Source organism: Myotis lucifugus, unplaced genomic scaffold (genome assembly GCF_000147115.1).
Source record: "Myotis lucifugus unplaced genomic scaffold, Myoluc2.0 scaffold_47, whole genome shotgun sequence".
Lineage (NCBI taxonomy): Eukaryota > Metazoa > Chordata > Mammalia > Chiroptera > Vespertilionidae > Myotis > Myotis lucifugus.
The window spans coordinates 5,608,944-5,623,521 of NW_005871095.1; the positions used below are offsets into that span (position 1 = coordinate 5,608,944).

The window sequence follows — 14,578 nt, forward strand, 5'->3', positions numbered from 1 at the left end:
CCTGAGTGCACAAATTTTTGTGCACTGGGCCTCTAGTAATATTATAAGAATTTGAATATCCATGATATCTTTTAAAAGCCAGACTCCATTTAAATCATTTATATAAAATTGATTTTGAAAAAGAGAAAAACCTGAGGTATATCAAGTCAATGGTTAGATAATCTAATACAAATGAATAAATAAATACACAGCAATGAGCATGGAGACCCATTTAGTGGAGATCATTACATGGGCTACATATGTATTCCTAGTGGGAAGCAAATTATTGAATCTGGGTAATTTTCTAAATATACCCTCTGTGTGCTAACATCATCACCAAGCCACAGAAAATAATTCCAAAGCCTTGGTAAAGACCCTCATGGAGTGGACACCCTTTAGAGAACCTAAAATACTAGAAGAAGGGATAATCACAAAAGACTCTGAGCAGGGTAACAAATAAAACATTATTATGAGAGCTATTTGTGGGGCACTTTGGTAAGCACTTCAGACACATTACTCCTTTCCTTTTAGCAAAATTAGTTGGGGTGAGTTCTATGATTATTAGCCCTGCTCATTTTACAAAGGAAAGCAGGTTTTGATAAGAGGTTTAAAGGGCTAACTATATGTCCTGGGAAGGCTGCAGTAATTTATTCCTTTAGGTTAATTAAAACTACCTCTAAAATATACATTTTAAATGTAAATATTTCCAAGGAAAGAAACCATTTTATCGTTTATGAAAAATATGAAGGAACAACTGATTATAAATGGCTGTGTCTGTTTATATGTATTTTACAGTGATTTCTTTACTAACCAGTAGAACCTGTAAGAAATCTGTTTGGAGTAAGTTAGATTATTAGAGTAACAATCCTAATATATAAAAAGCCAGGGGCCGTCATGACCTAAATGACCAGATGGATGACCAAACAGCAGGCTCCATTGATCAGTGCATGGCTAATGGGGGAACTGGGGCCCCTCAGGCTCTGATGAATCCATAGCAGCAGCAACTGGTGAGCAGGTGGAAGGCAGACCGCTTGGTCCCTCCCCCGGCCCGCAGGCTCCCATTGATCAGGGGATGGCTAACAGGGAAACTGGGGTCCCTCAGGCTCTAATGAATCCATGGCAGCAGCGACTGGTGAGCAGGCGGGCGGAAGGCAGACCACTTGGTCCCTCCTCCCAGCCCTCAGACTCCAATCAATCAGTGGTGGAGATGGGGCAGAACTGGGGACTGGCCCCCTTAGTATTCCTGCAGGTTCAATCTCCAGAGGACAGGCCAGGCACCAATAGACCAGCGCTGCTGGCATGATCCCAACAGCGCTGCCGACCTCCTGGAATTTGGTCTTGGGCACTGTGGCTGCTTCTCCTCCCTAGACACTCCACAAGGAAGAAAAGATACCGCCAGCAGTGCCAGGGGTGACCAGTGGTGACTGCTCTCCCTGTGCTTCCTCCAGGTCACTCGAGCTGGGCCCCCGCCCACCCTGCTCCAGATGAAGTGTGAGCACTGCACACAGAAGGAATGTGGTAAAAAAACAAAAACTGATGACCAAGAGAATGCTGCAGTCAATGTCCAGAGTCCGGCTCAGGAGAACGGAGAGAAGGGAGAATTCCATAAGTTAGCCGATGCCAAGATATTTCTGAGTGACTGCCTGGCGTGTGACAGTTGTGTGACCGCAGAGGAAGGAGTCCAAGTTTCTCAACAGAACACCAAGGACTTCTTCCATGTTCTGAACCTTAATAAGAAATGTGATACCTCACAGCACAAGGTGCTGGCAGTGTCCATGTGTCCTTAGTCTGTGCCTTATTTTGCTGCTAAATTCAGCCTCAGTGACACTGATGCATCCAGAAGGCTCTGCAGCTTTCTCAAAAGCCTTGGGGCGCACTGTCTTTGACATGAAGATAGCTGCGGACTTCAGCATCCTGGAGAGTCAGAAGGAATTTGTGCATCAGTACTGCCAGCACCGTGAGGAAGAGCCCGGCTACCCATGCTGATCTCCGCCTGCCCCGGCTGGGTCTGATATGCAGAGCACGTGCTGGGTCACCCCATCACCCCCCACCTCTGCAGGCCAAGTCTCCCCAGCAGATCATGGGCTCTCTGGTGAAGGATTACTTCGCCAGCCAGCAGAACCTGTCCCCAGACAAGATTTTCCACGTCATTGTGGCCCCGTGTTATGACAAGAAACTGGAGGCCCTTAGAGAAGATGTTCCCACAGCTTTACATAGTTCCCAGGGGCTGACTGCGTGTTAACCTCAGGTGCAATTGTCCAGATAATGGAGCAAAGTGACCTCACCTCGAATGACGCTGCCGTGGACACTCTGTTTGGAGACATGAAGGAGGAGGAGGTGAGGCTCCACGAGGGTGCCAGCTCCGACGGGTACCTGGCGCACATCTTCAGGCACACGGCCAAGGAGCTGTTCAACGAGGATGTGGGGATGCTCACCTACCACACTCTGAGGAACAAAGACTTCCAGGAGGTCACCCTTGAAAGGGATGGACAGGTTCTGTTACGCTTTGAGGCTGCTTACAGCTTTCAGAACATCCAGAAGTGGTCCTGAAGCTGTAGAGGGGCAAGTTCCCCTGCCACTTCGTGGAGGTCCTGGCCTGCACCGGGGATGCCTAAGCAGCAGGGGCCAGGCCCAGGCAGATGATGGATATGCAGACAGGGCACTGCTGCGGCAGATGGAAGGCATCTATGCTGCCATCCCGGTGTGGCCCTAGGAGACCAGCGCCCATGTGCGGGAGCTGTACCAGGAGTGGTTGGGGATGGGGGGTGGCAACTCCCCTTGGGCCCAGGCTGCCCTGCACACCGCCTAGCAGGGCCCAGGGCAGCCTGCCAGGACATCAAGTGGTAAAGGTCCTGCAGGCTGCCTGAGGAGGGGTGTCAGACGCGTAAAGGAAAGGCTTAGCATCTCTGTCATTGCTTTGGTTTTCAGAATTCCCTGATCCCCATCTGTCAGCTCCCTCCCTCTGAGGGGTGCTGTTGTCGTCACATGGGTGCAACTGGAATATTGTATCTCAAGAGGATTGCCCCAATGTACGTATCCTTTTATCCGATGATGAAAAAATCCCAAAGAACAAGAATGGAGACAGACTACTGCCCTTTAGGCTTAAAAAAAAACCCTGGAAGTGTCCTGCGAAGAGCAGAGACTTGGTTCTGTGCACATGCCTCAGAGGGATTAGATGAGGAAATGGTCCGGCTTGGCCCTGACTTTACCCACTTACGTTACCCGCCTTTGCTACAATGTGAATAAACTGTCTCCTTTTGGAATAGGGGCTCATATGAAAGTCTGCATTCCCAACTTTTCTTGAAACAGATCTATTTCTGCAGCTGTGGCCACCGTCCTGAGATCAGGTCCTGTCAACCAGGTCCTGTCGCTGGGAATCAGGGGGCACTGGAGTGGACCCTCCCATGCCCTTTTATGTTCAGGAATTGAGCTGAACTCACTTTGGGGGAGGCCTGGCAAGGGTGACAGCTGCCACAGATGGAAGGATGAAGAATGGAGAGGCGGACACCCTGCTTGGTCACTCCCTGGGTGGGGTCAGGCAGATGAAGGCCGGCCAGCCTGCCCCATAATTGGGTGAGATAGTGTCTTCTGTGTCCACCTCTCATCCCGTGGGCCTGGCCACTTCCCTCAGCTCCGGGCAGCCCTCTGTGTTCTACGACAGTCAATTGAAAAGTAACAAAAACAGCTTTTCCCCCCTTGAGCTTTATGCTGTGTAAATATGCTATTGCTTCTGGCTTGTCTCCACTAAAAAGACATTTTGCTAATGAATATTTATTTCACTGCCACAAACAATAATGCATAACAAGGCTGTATAAATGCCATGATGAGTATTTTTGCCTTTCCTCTGTCCTCTGATATGTATCCATTTAATTTTTCTCTAACTGACAGGTATTTGTTTCAAAGCTCCAAAAAGCAATGCCTTAAAATTCGATTATAATATTCATTTCCTTCTGTTTCTGGCATGTTAAAATTCCTCCTTCATACAAGTAAACTAGAATATTTTAGAATATTTTACCGAAAAGACCAACAAACAGTTGGCAACAAAAGTTCACATTTATTCTGTGAGATCATGATTTTTGACCAGTAAATGAAACTAAAGAAAAACACTCAGGGGAAAAGCTAGACGATAAACCTGACAATTTTATACTAACATATCAACAACAGATTAGTCAGACATTAATTTTATCAAGTAAATATTTCATTTTAAAAGACTCCTCTGGGATTTCATGATACAGGAAGGAGATTTATTTTAACATTATGATAGACAACATAATGACCCCAAATATGTCCATATCCTCATCCCTGGAACCTGCAACTAAGGTAAGAAGGAATTAAGATAGCAGATGGAATTAAGGTTTCCAATAAGATGACTCTAAAGTAAGGGGATCAGGCTGAAGTATTTGGGTGGGCCCACTGTAGTTATAAGAGTCATTAAGTAGGGAAGCAGGAGGCCCAGAAATATGGCATTGGGAGGAAGACTGGATGGAGGACAAAAGAAAGATGGAGAAAGAGGCCACAAGCCAGTGAATGTGTGTGTGTCCTCTGGAAGCTGGAAAAGGCAGAGGACGTTTTCTCTCTTGAGCTTTCAAGGGAAGCACACCCTTGCTGACGCCTTATTTTAGCCCAGTGAGACCTGAGTGGGACTTCTGACCTGCAGAACTGTAAGAGAATTAACCTGCATTGTTTTAACCCATGAAAGTCATGGTAATTTGTTCTAGCATCAACAGGAGATGAATACAGACATGGCACACTGTTATTAATTCAGCATTTTGTAAAGTCTCGTTTGACTCCTTCTCCAGGGAAGTCTTCGCTGAGCCATCATTTTGTGATGAGATCTTTGCCTTGGTGCTCCCCTAGAGCACCACATTAGACAGGGCAGTAATTTTCCATGTACTTTTCTGTAACCTATGATAGACCAAGGGTTCCATGAACGTCAGCACCATGTCTTTAATCTCTGCATGAAGAGCTAGTTTCTAAACTTTTATGCAAAGCTCAGCAGCAGCAAACTAGGTAGTGTGTCCTGGGAGCCTATACATACATGTCCAAACAAAGTGATTCTGAGCACAAAGCAGTCCTACCTTGGAAACCAGTGGCAAAAGTATAAACAGTCACAAGTGTTATAAAATGAATTGTCACATGAGTGCTGTAATCCAAGACTACAGAGAAAATAGAAGGTCAAACACAATAGTTCTGTATTGTAACCAGGTGAGTGGGCTGTGGATTAGTTACACCAGCTACCAAGTCATTCACAAGGGAAAGGTAGCATTTGAGTTGCTGTTAAAATGTCTGAACCACACACAATGTTTAGAATTTGAATAATGGCTAGCCTTAGGTAAGAAACATTTAAAGCAAGTAACTATTGTCTTCGGGAGTTTCCGGGTTTTATTTTTCCCTTCTTCATTTTATCATTTCCCCCAGGTGACAATACCCTTTTCCCATATCCTGTGATGCTTGCTATCTCATTTCCCAGTCAATAATTTTCCTTTACAACATTATTCAATAAAAGTCATTCACTCTCAACATAAATTTAAGAAAATGAGTATTTGCATTTCAAGCATTTTGCTCTTTGGAGCGCAATTCTATCTGCTGAAGTTTTTCAGGCATCAGCAAATACATGCTATGGATGATGTGTGGGTGGAGGTCCTTTCTCTGCCTCAACTCCAACCCTAACATTGTGCCATAAGTTGGAGGGTTGAACTTAATGAGTTGTTCTAAGGCCATTTCAATCTTGAGGATTTTCTATTACATGAAGCAGAACAAAATTAAAACCATGTGTATTAAAAGCACAAATGAGAAAAGTAAATCTTAAAGTCCTTAAAAGAAATACAGTACCACTATGGCCTCCGGGTAGGTGCAGAGGGATTTGAAGTAGTGATTTAATCTCCCTCCCCCCCCCCCATCCCCCCCCATATAATTACAATACTCATAGATTCTGTTCCAGTTCTAGGTGTCTATTCCTGGCTTTCTCTATATTCCTTTAGCCTCTTTACCCCTCTCTCTGTGCTAATACACACTGTCTTATTTTGTTGTAGTTTTTAGACTTAATAAGTCTAAAAGTCCTGAATAATAAGATTTTTCCTAATTTCTACTAAAATAAATTTCCCACATTGTCCTTCTTAAAATTTGTTTGCCTGTTCTTGACTCTTCTCCACCAACTGTATTGTAGGATCACTTTGAGCTCCTAATCTGTGGGGATTGTTATTGGAATTGCATTGCATTTTGGGGCAACAGATGACATCTTTGTCATACTGGGTTTCCTACCTATGAATATAGAATGTATTGCCATTTATTTAGGTCTTCCTAAATGTATTTCATTAAAGTGTTATGTTAGATTTATCATTAAAATCTCATTTTGACTCTTTCCACTCAAATGGGAGTATATTTTTCCCACTCATGTGAAAGCTTCATCTTGCTTTTGGCTTCCTTTCCCTTGTGATAAAAATATATATGTATAGCACTATTTTTTACTGTCTGAATAGTATTTAGTTATATGAATGTGTTATATTTTATTTAAGAAAACTCCTCTTTGATAGAATTTTATGTTGTTTTGTTTTGTTTTCTCACTGAAAGATATGTTTGTGGGCTGTTGTTGTTGTTGTTTTAAGTTGATTTTCAGAGAGAAAAGAAGGGAGAGAGAGAGAGAGACAGGGAGAAAGAAACATTGATCAGTTGCCTCTTGTATGCACTCTGATTAGGGATCAAACCCACAACCTAGGTATGTGCCCTGACCCGGAATTAAACCTACAACTTTTTGGTGTATGGGATGACACTCCAACCAACGGAGCCACCTGGCCAGGCTATGTTGTTCAGTATTTGTTGTAACCAAAAATGCTTTAGGAAACATCTTTATACATCATTGTGCCCTTGTGAGAATATTACTGTAGGGTAATTTTCATGAAGTGAAATTTCTGTTGAAAGAGTACATGTATTGCCCTGACCGGTTTGGCTCAGTGGATAGAGCGTCGGGCCACAGACTGAAAGGTCCCGGGTTTGATTCTGGTTGAGGGCTTGTACCATGGTTGCAGGCTCAATCCCCAGTGGGGGGCATGCAGGAGGCAGCTGATCGATGTTTCTCACCGATGTTTCTAACTCTCTATCCTTCTCCCCTCCTCTCTGTAAAAAATCAATAAAAATCTATTCTTTTTTAAAAAAAGAGTACATGTATTTAAAGTGTGCATTAAAATGCCACATCTTTGTATAAGTAAATACCACAAAGTGGATGGCTTAGAACAAGTGAAATTTACTATGTCATGGCTCTGGAAGACAGAAAGTCGAGATGAAGATGTTGACAGATTGGTTCCTTCTGAGGCTATGGGGAGAATCTGTTCATGCCTCTCCCCCAGCTTCTGGTGTTGCCAGAAATCCATGGTGTGCTTTGGCATGTAGATGCATCTTTACTTTCTTGTTCAATGTGTCCAAATAGCCCCTTTTTATAAAGACACGGGTCATATCAGATTAGAGCCCATCTTAATGACCTCATTTTAATCTGATGACCTCTGTAGAGACCCTATTTCCAAATGAAGCTCTATTTGGAGGTTGTAGGGATTAGGGCTCTAACATATCTTTCTGGGGAGACACAATTCAATCTGTAACATTCCAATATTCATTTGATTGCCTTTCTAAGTCCCAGTCACAATCTATTCTGACCAATGCTCACTTGCTAATCTTCTTGAAGCAATGAGTTTCATTATAACACAGGATATGTTTTTGTAACATAGGATATTGCATAGATAATTTTTCATTTCACATTGCAATTATTTATCTTAATATAAATTGAGACTACATGTTGGGTGCTGCTCAAAATAATTATTTATACATTTTTATTTTGTGTGTGTATGTGTAGGCCAGCCATCAGTGAGGTTGTATCCTGTGGGAACATCCTAGTACATGGCAATTACTGGATCTAACAACATCTGTTCTTCAGATAGATCAAAACACTTCAACCTCCCACCCAGTGCCTCCGTTTCCTGCACAATCACTGTAGGGTTAATAATACCCAACAGTCTCCCCAAGATCACAGAACTGCTGTGGTGAGTCAGGAACAATAATCACCCGAATGCTCACTAAAATTAAGGTATATGCAAGGAGTGTGTTTGTGTCAGTAGCTTCTCATCCTCACTGTTGTTTGTTCTGGTGCAGTTGGGTTGTCCTCTTAATACAGCGGTTCTCAACCTGTGGGTCGCGACCCCTTTGGCGGTCGAACGACCCTTTCACAGGGGTCGCCTAAGACCATCCTGCATATCAGATATTTACATTACGATTCATAACAGTAGCAACATTACAGTTATGAAATAGCAACAAAAATAATTTTATGGTTGGGTCACAACATGAGGAACTGTATTTAAAGGGCCAGAAGGTTGAGAACCACTGTCTTAATAGATATTTGGTTAACTGCAGAATCCGCTGCCCTGTGGACAGCTTTTGGTAAACTTTTGGTGGCTTTTCATCACGGTATGGACCTCTCTACATTGCTGCCAAAGCTTTCATATGTTGAGACTGATCGCACTTGGCTACTTAGCCTTCTTTCTTTAGTGCCTGGAAGAAGGGGCAGAGAGTTTGAGTCCGTTTGCCGTAGTGGGCCAGGGGAAGAAATGAGGGAGACAGAGAGGAGGCCAAAGCTCTGAGAGCGGAACTCAGACATGGGTACTGCCTTCTTCCCCGCTCCACCCACCCACGCAGTGCCCAGGTGTGGTTCATCTCAGACGCCCCTGGGAGCCCACCGCGCAGTGCGGGCCCATCCACTCATGCTCTGCCCTCCTTAAGCCTCTCCGAGGGCTCAAGAAGGGCCCGTGGGTACTCTGAAGTCTTAGAAGTCATGTGTGTTGTCTTCCCAGACACACAAGGCCGTGGGGAGAGGAGTGGGCTTGCCCCTCAACTCCAGAGACCCTCCTCTCACCTGACCAATCCCAGCTCCTCATCTGCACAGCGCAGCCCCTCGCCGGGCCCCGCCCCTCCTCGGGTGAGCCCCGTGCAGCTCATTCAGCCCCGCCCCTCGCTGTGCCCCAAGGCCCCGCCCCCAGCGCATTCGCCCCCGGGCTCCGCGGTCCGGCCCCGCCCCTTCCCACGTAGCCTGAGGTTCTGCAATCCGCAGGCCGTGGATGCCCCGCCCACCTCGTGCGAGTTGCCTCCCAGGGTCCAGAGTCCCGCCCCGTCGCAGCAGGAGCCCGCCCTTTTCCGCGCCGGCCTATTGGAGAGGGCGTCGCCATGGGCGCCAACCAATGGGATCACGGCTGGCACAGTGCGTCGGGATAAGTGGGTCCCCGCTGACCCTGCGCTGGTCACACTCACGCCATGTGGCGCTGCAGCAGGCGGGTCCCTCTGGCGCTGCGGCTGAGCCGCTGGTGAGACGCGGAGCGGGCGGTGGAAGGAGGGGAGGTGGGGAGAGGGGAGGTGGGGAGAGGGGCGGGCGGCGGACCGGATCCTGGCGGCGGGGAGGTGGCTGGAGGCTTCAGGGTCTCGGGCAGAAGGTGCCGCCTCACAGCTCTCTGCTTTGGAGACTCCCGCCCCCCCGAAACTCCTCGCCGTCGGCTCCAGTACCCCAAACTCCTCTTCTGGGGCTCCTGCTCCCCCTTCCCCCTCTTCTGGGGTTCCAGGACTTCTAGACCCCTTCGCTTGGGCCTCTTGGACCCCTAAACCCCTTCGCCTGGGCCTCTTGGATCCCTAGACCCCCTCGCCTGGGCCTCTTGGACCCCTAGACCCACTGGCCTGGGCCTCTCGGACTCCTAGATGCCCACGCCAGGGGCTCCCGTACGTCGAGGCCTCTTGTCCAGGGCTCTGTACCCCGAGAACTCTCTTCTGTAGCTTTTGTACCCCAAAGCCCCTCTCCTGGGGCTCCTGGACTCCTAGACCCCTCGGGGTTCCAGTACCCCGAGGTATCTCGCTTGGGGCTCTCACACCCTGAAACCCCTGTCCGAGCCATATCCCAAGACTCTTCATCGGTGGCTCCCGTATCCCGAGACTCCCTCACCCCGGGTCCTCTACCCGAGACCCCTCTCTTGGGGGGCTCCTGTACCCCCAAATCCCGCTCCTGGGGCTCCGGTACTCTTAGACCCTTAATGGGGCTCCTGTATTTTTAGAGCCCTCTCCTGGGGCTTTTGTACCCCGAGACCCCTCACGGTGGGCTCTAGTACTCCTGGACTCCTCCCTGTGGGCCCCAGTACCTTCAGACCCCTCCTCTGGGGTTCCCCCAGCCTGAAAACCCTTTCAGGGCCTGAGTGACAGATCCTTAGTTCCTCCTGATGGGAGTGCGTGCCCCCTCCCTCCAATGGCTTCCCCTGCCCAGCAACCTGCCCCCCACCTACCCCAAGGAAGGGAGTTCCTGTCCAGGAACCAGGGTTGGGGTGATGGCAGCGAGGTTAGTGTGGAGTAAAGCAGGGCCAGGCCCAGGGAGCTTTCCTGTGACCCCCTTTCCTTTGGGACCTCCTAGTGGGTGGCCCTGAGTGCAGGTTGTCAAGGCGTTTGAAGTGAAGGTGGTCATTGATGCGGGCTTTAATGTGTGATAAAAGTGGCAGTTATGGGTCTTGTTAATATGTTTGCCCCACTTCTTTGCTGTTGGCCTAGAGCAATGATGGCGAACCTTTTGAGCTCGGCTTGTCAGCATTTTGAAAAACCCTAACTTAACTCTGGTGCCGTGTCACATATAGAAATTTTTTGATATTTGCCACCATCGTAAAACAAAGACTTATATTTTTGATATTTATGTTATATATTTAAATGCCATTTAACAAAGAAAAATCAACCAAAAAAATGAGTTCGCGTGTCACCTCTGACACTCGTGTCATAGGTTCGCCATCACTGGCCTAGAGTCTTTAAGAGACCCGAGGCTTCCACAGGAAGTACTTAAATTTAAGCTGCTGCCTTTTAATAACATTGTAGCCTCCAGGATTTGAACTTTTTAAAATGACTCTATTTATGGAAAAACATTACATTTGGTTTTCAACCTTGAATGAGTGCCATGTCCGATGAGTTTGTAAAGTGTAACATTTTACTAAACTAAGTTTAGTTTCATGGTCATTCACAAAACCTTGTTCAATTTATGGTACTGTTAGCCTAGGAGGTGAAGAAACAGGGGAGTATGTGTCGGGGTGCCCTCGTGGTCTTGGAGCATTGTCATCTGTGTAGTCGGACCAGAAGGTGTATGGGGGGAGAGCCCATGTTGCCCCTGACAGTCATACAGTTGGCTGTTTTGCTTTTTGTGGTTGGGTTCTTGATGATACATAACTTTTTAAAGTATCGCACAACTCTAGAATTTGCCAAATCAATAAGGAAAATGTTGGCTGATTATAATATCTCCATGATATTGCCTGAGTTTTTGTTTCTTTTCTGTACATATCTTTAAAAGAAATATTTTTGTGAGATATGTTAATGCAGGAAATCCCATAAAACACACAATATAGTTGAGAGAACTTTTATTTAAAAATAAGTTGTGTCCCATTACCCAGTTTAAGGTTACCCCTAATCTGTCATAACCCTCCCTCCCTCTTAGATGTAATTTCTCTCCTGGTTTACAGAAATTATCTCCTTGCTTTCCTTTATAGTTTTACCATCTACTGGTATATAACATTCCTACAATACAGTGTTAACCTGTTTGAACAATACCTGCTTAGGAGAACACTGTTTATCCTTTGAATTTGTATTTTTAGTTTTTTGGTTCAGGGTTATTCGACCCACATTTCTGTTACATGTAGCTGTAGTCTGTTCTGATGGCTGAGTTTATTGATTGAACAGTGCACAGTTTATCCACTCTCTGTTGGTGCCAGCCTTGTTGTACATGTGTGCTGGTGCCCCAGGACAGGTTTCCAGGACATCTGCAGGTTCCCCCACGGTCCTGAAGCAGGCACTTCCTGTGAAATCTCTCCTCTGCTGAAATGACATAAAGCAAAAAGCAATTACCATTAATTCATATAGAACATTTTTGAGTGCTCCCAAACCCCCAAAATAACCTGCCAAATTATACCAATGAGCCCATAAAATAACACTGACACATAGTAAAAGGCAGAATGCACACAATAAGTCGAGAGTCAGTATAGACGCTCACTGATACAGCTCAAAGCTCTGGTGGCGAGATGCTGAGAGGCTGCTTGTGCTTCCCAGGGAAGGAGCTTGGTGGGGCCACGCTCCCTGCTCTGGGTGTGCGCTGCCTCTGTAGTGGCTCCTGCAAAACAAACACGGGATGCTATTTCATATTTCAGCCTTTTTTCGTAAAAGAGAAGATCCCTTTGGGATGTCTTTTGGTTATTGAAACAGATAGTGATGTAGGTCTCCTAAAGTGAAGTGGCAGAAGGTGAACTTTGAAAAGCGGGGGATACCTGCATGTCAGGGCGCATGAACTACTAGCTAAGTGATGCCAAATGCTGTTCCCAGTCACTGTTGCTGTTTTCACTCCCAGGAGCAGTGAGAGAGCTTTTGGTGATACTGGACTTCTTAGTTTTCACCATTTGGTGGGTGTGTCATGGGACTTCACTGTAGTTTGAGTTTATTGAGATACTGTGATGGAAAAAGCATTTTGACATGAGATATATACACACACACACACACACACATACATATATATATATATATATATATATATATATATATATACATATATATATATATATACATACATACACATACATACACACACACACAACTCAGGGAAATTGGTGTCAGAATTGCATTATAGTTATTTATGTACCTGTACAAATAAAGGTTTTCTTTTGTTTGTTTTGTTAATCCAAATTCATTGGTTTTTAGAAGTGGAAGGGAAGCGGGAGAGATACAGAGAGAGAAACATGGATGTGCGACACACCGATTGGTTGTCTCCTGCACGCGCCCCAACCTAGGGCCAAGGATCGAGAGTGACGCTCTATCCACTAACTCAAACCGGTTTTCAATGTTTAATTATTAGTTGATATTATGAAGCTTTAGTTGAGTTGAGATAAAAGATTATTAAAAATTGAAGGAACTTTGCTAGAAATTAGTTTTCTGGAATGTGTTTGGAAGATTCAAGGTTTAATTTTCCTTGGCATTATCTTAGTCATATGACAGTATTTTCATTATGTGGCTGAACTCTGTGAGCCCAATTTTCCTGCAGATCTTCTAACTTTGATGACTTTCCTTAACTGTAGCAGTGCCCATCCCAGAGCATGGAGGTGGAATAGTACGAAAGCCTGCGAGAGGGCGCTGCAGTACCAAGTCGGAGAGAAGATCCATGGATTCACCGTGAGCCAGGTAAGGCCTGTCCTGACCTCTTTAATGGAGCTTGTGAGGGCCTTCGAGTGGACCCTGGATCTGTTTTCATCTTTCTTCCGTGCCCTGGCTTCCTCCTGCTTCACAGTAGGTGCTCAGTGTGTGTGGAGTCTGCAATGAAAGGACTTCCTAAGAACAGGTCCCCAATCCTATCCCTGAACTCCTGATTTTAGAAAGTAAACCAAACTCATTAATGTTTCTAACCTGGCAGTCCACACTGAGAGTGATACACAAAGACTCTGAATGACCCACATTCATTCAGGTCAAGTTTTATCATCAAATATGTTTGCTGCAACGTTATGCAAAAACTTTCTGTTTTTGAGCCATGTGGGTTTCAGAATTATGGGAAAAAGATTATGTTCCTACCTTTACTTAAGTTATGTTAAAAAGGATTTTAATTTTGTTCTTGTGTTGCTTAAACTTCTGCTTTTTTTTTCCTTTAATGCAGTAATTGAGAAATATGTGTTTCACACGATTGGCTGGCTGTTGGCTTCCTGCTGTGCTTGACATGCTGACATGCACAAAGGCAAACAGCTCACATTCTAGAGGACCCCTGCAGGGGTAATACAGGCATAGTGGGATGAACGTCATGGTGGAAGTGCAGAGAGCCAAAGGAAGGCAGGAAGGGAGGGGAGCTGCATGGTGGAAGGAGAAGGCAAGGTTCCTGGAGAAGGGGGTGTTTATAGAGAAGGGGGCGGGTAAGTTCAGAAGGAAAGTCACCATCTGTCTGTAGGGCCACATTCGTAGAGCCAGTGATGTGGGGCTCTCCCAAGGCAGGGTCATGGAACCGTGAATCATGACACGGTGAGCCCTAAAGGCCATGCAAAGGCATTAGGATTGCTACTGCAGTATGGTAATGACACCTTATTTGGATTTTTTTATTTTTCAAGGTTTTTCCCCCAGTTTTATTTGAGAAATAGTTGACATCCATCACTGTATAAGCTTAAGGTGTAGTAAGCATTCTAAAAGGAGAGGTGTGTATGTATGATTGTCAGCCTAGCTCTTTCTTTCCTCATCGGCAAGATTTGGGTTTGGGACAGGTGGTGCCTGATGTGCCTCCAGCCAGGTCCCTCAGTGGATTTAATGTAACCATTCAGAATGCCTTTCCAGTTGAGTTTGGCCTCATGTTCTTGTTGATTCAGGTAACGTCTGTCCCGGAACTGTTCCTGACCGCCGTAAAGCTCAGCCATGACGGCACAGGAGCAAGGTACTTGCACCTGGCCCGAGAAGACACGAATAACCTGTTCAGGTGAGTGGGCACCTTGAGAACACATTCTTAAACATTTCTCCTTAGAGCAGCGGTTCTCAACCTGTGGGTCGTGAACCATTTGGGGGTCGAATGACCCTTTCACAGAGGTTGCCTAAGACC

At 45.9% G+C, this 14,578-nt stretch overlaps 1 protein-coding gene and 1 pseudogene across 1 annotated transcript; both read left to right on the forward strand.

Moving 5' to 3' along the window:
- The first annotated feature begins 1,463 nt into the window (after window positions 1-1,463).
- LOC102430196 lies at window positions 1,464-2,788 on the forward strand (annotated as a pseudogene).
- Window positions 2,789-9,203: 6,415 nt separating this feature from the next.
- On the forward strand, window positions 9,204-14,462 carry LOC111825944 (presequence protease, mitochondrial-like). The gene is made up of 3 exons (XM_023753599.1): window positions 9,204-9,320; window positions 13,089-13,191; window positions 14,352-14,462. Exons 1-3 carry the CDS (start codon window positions 9,271-9,273, stop codon window positions 14,460-14,462), a joined length of 264 nt encoding a protein of 87 aa, XP_023609367.1. The 5' UTR covers window positions 9,204-9,270.
- Window positions 14,463-14,578: the final 116 nt, after the last annotated feature.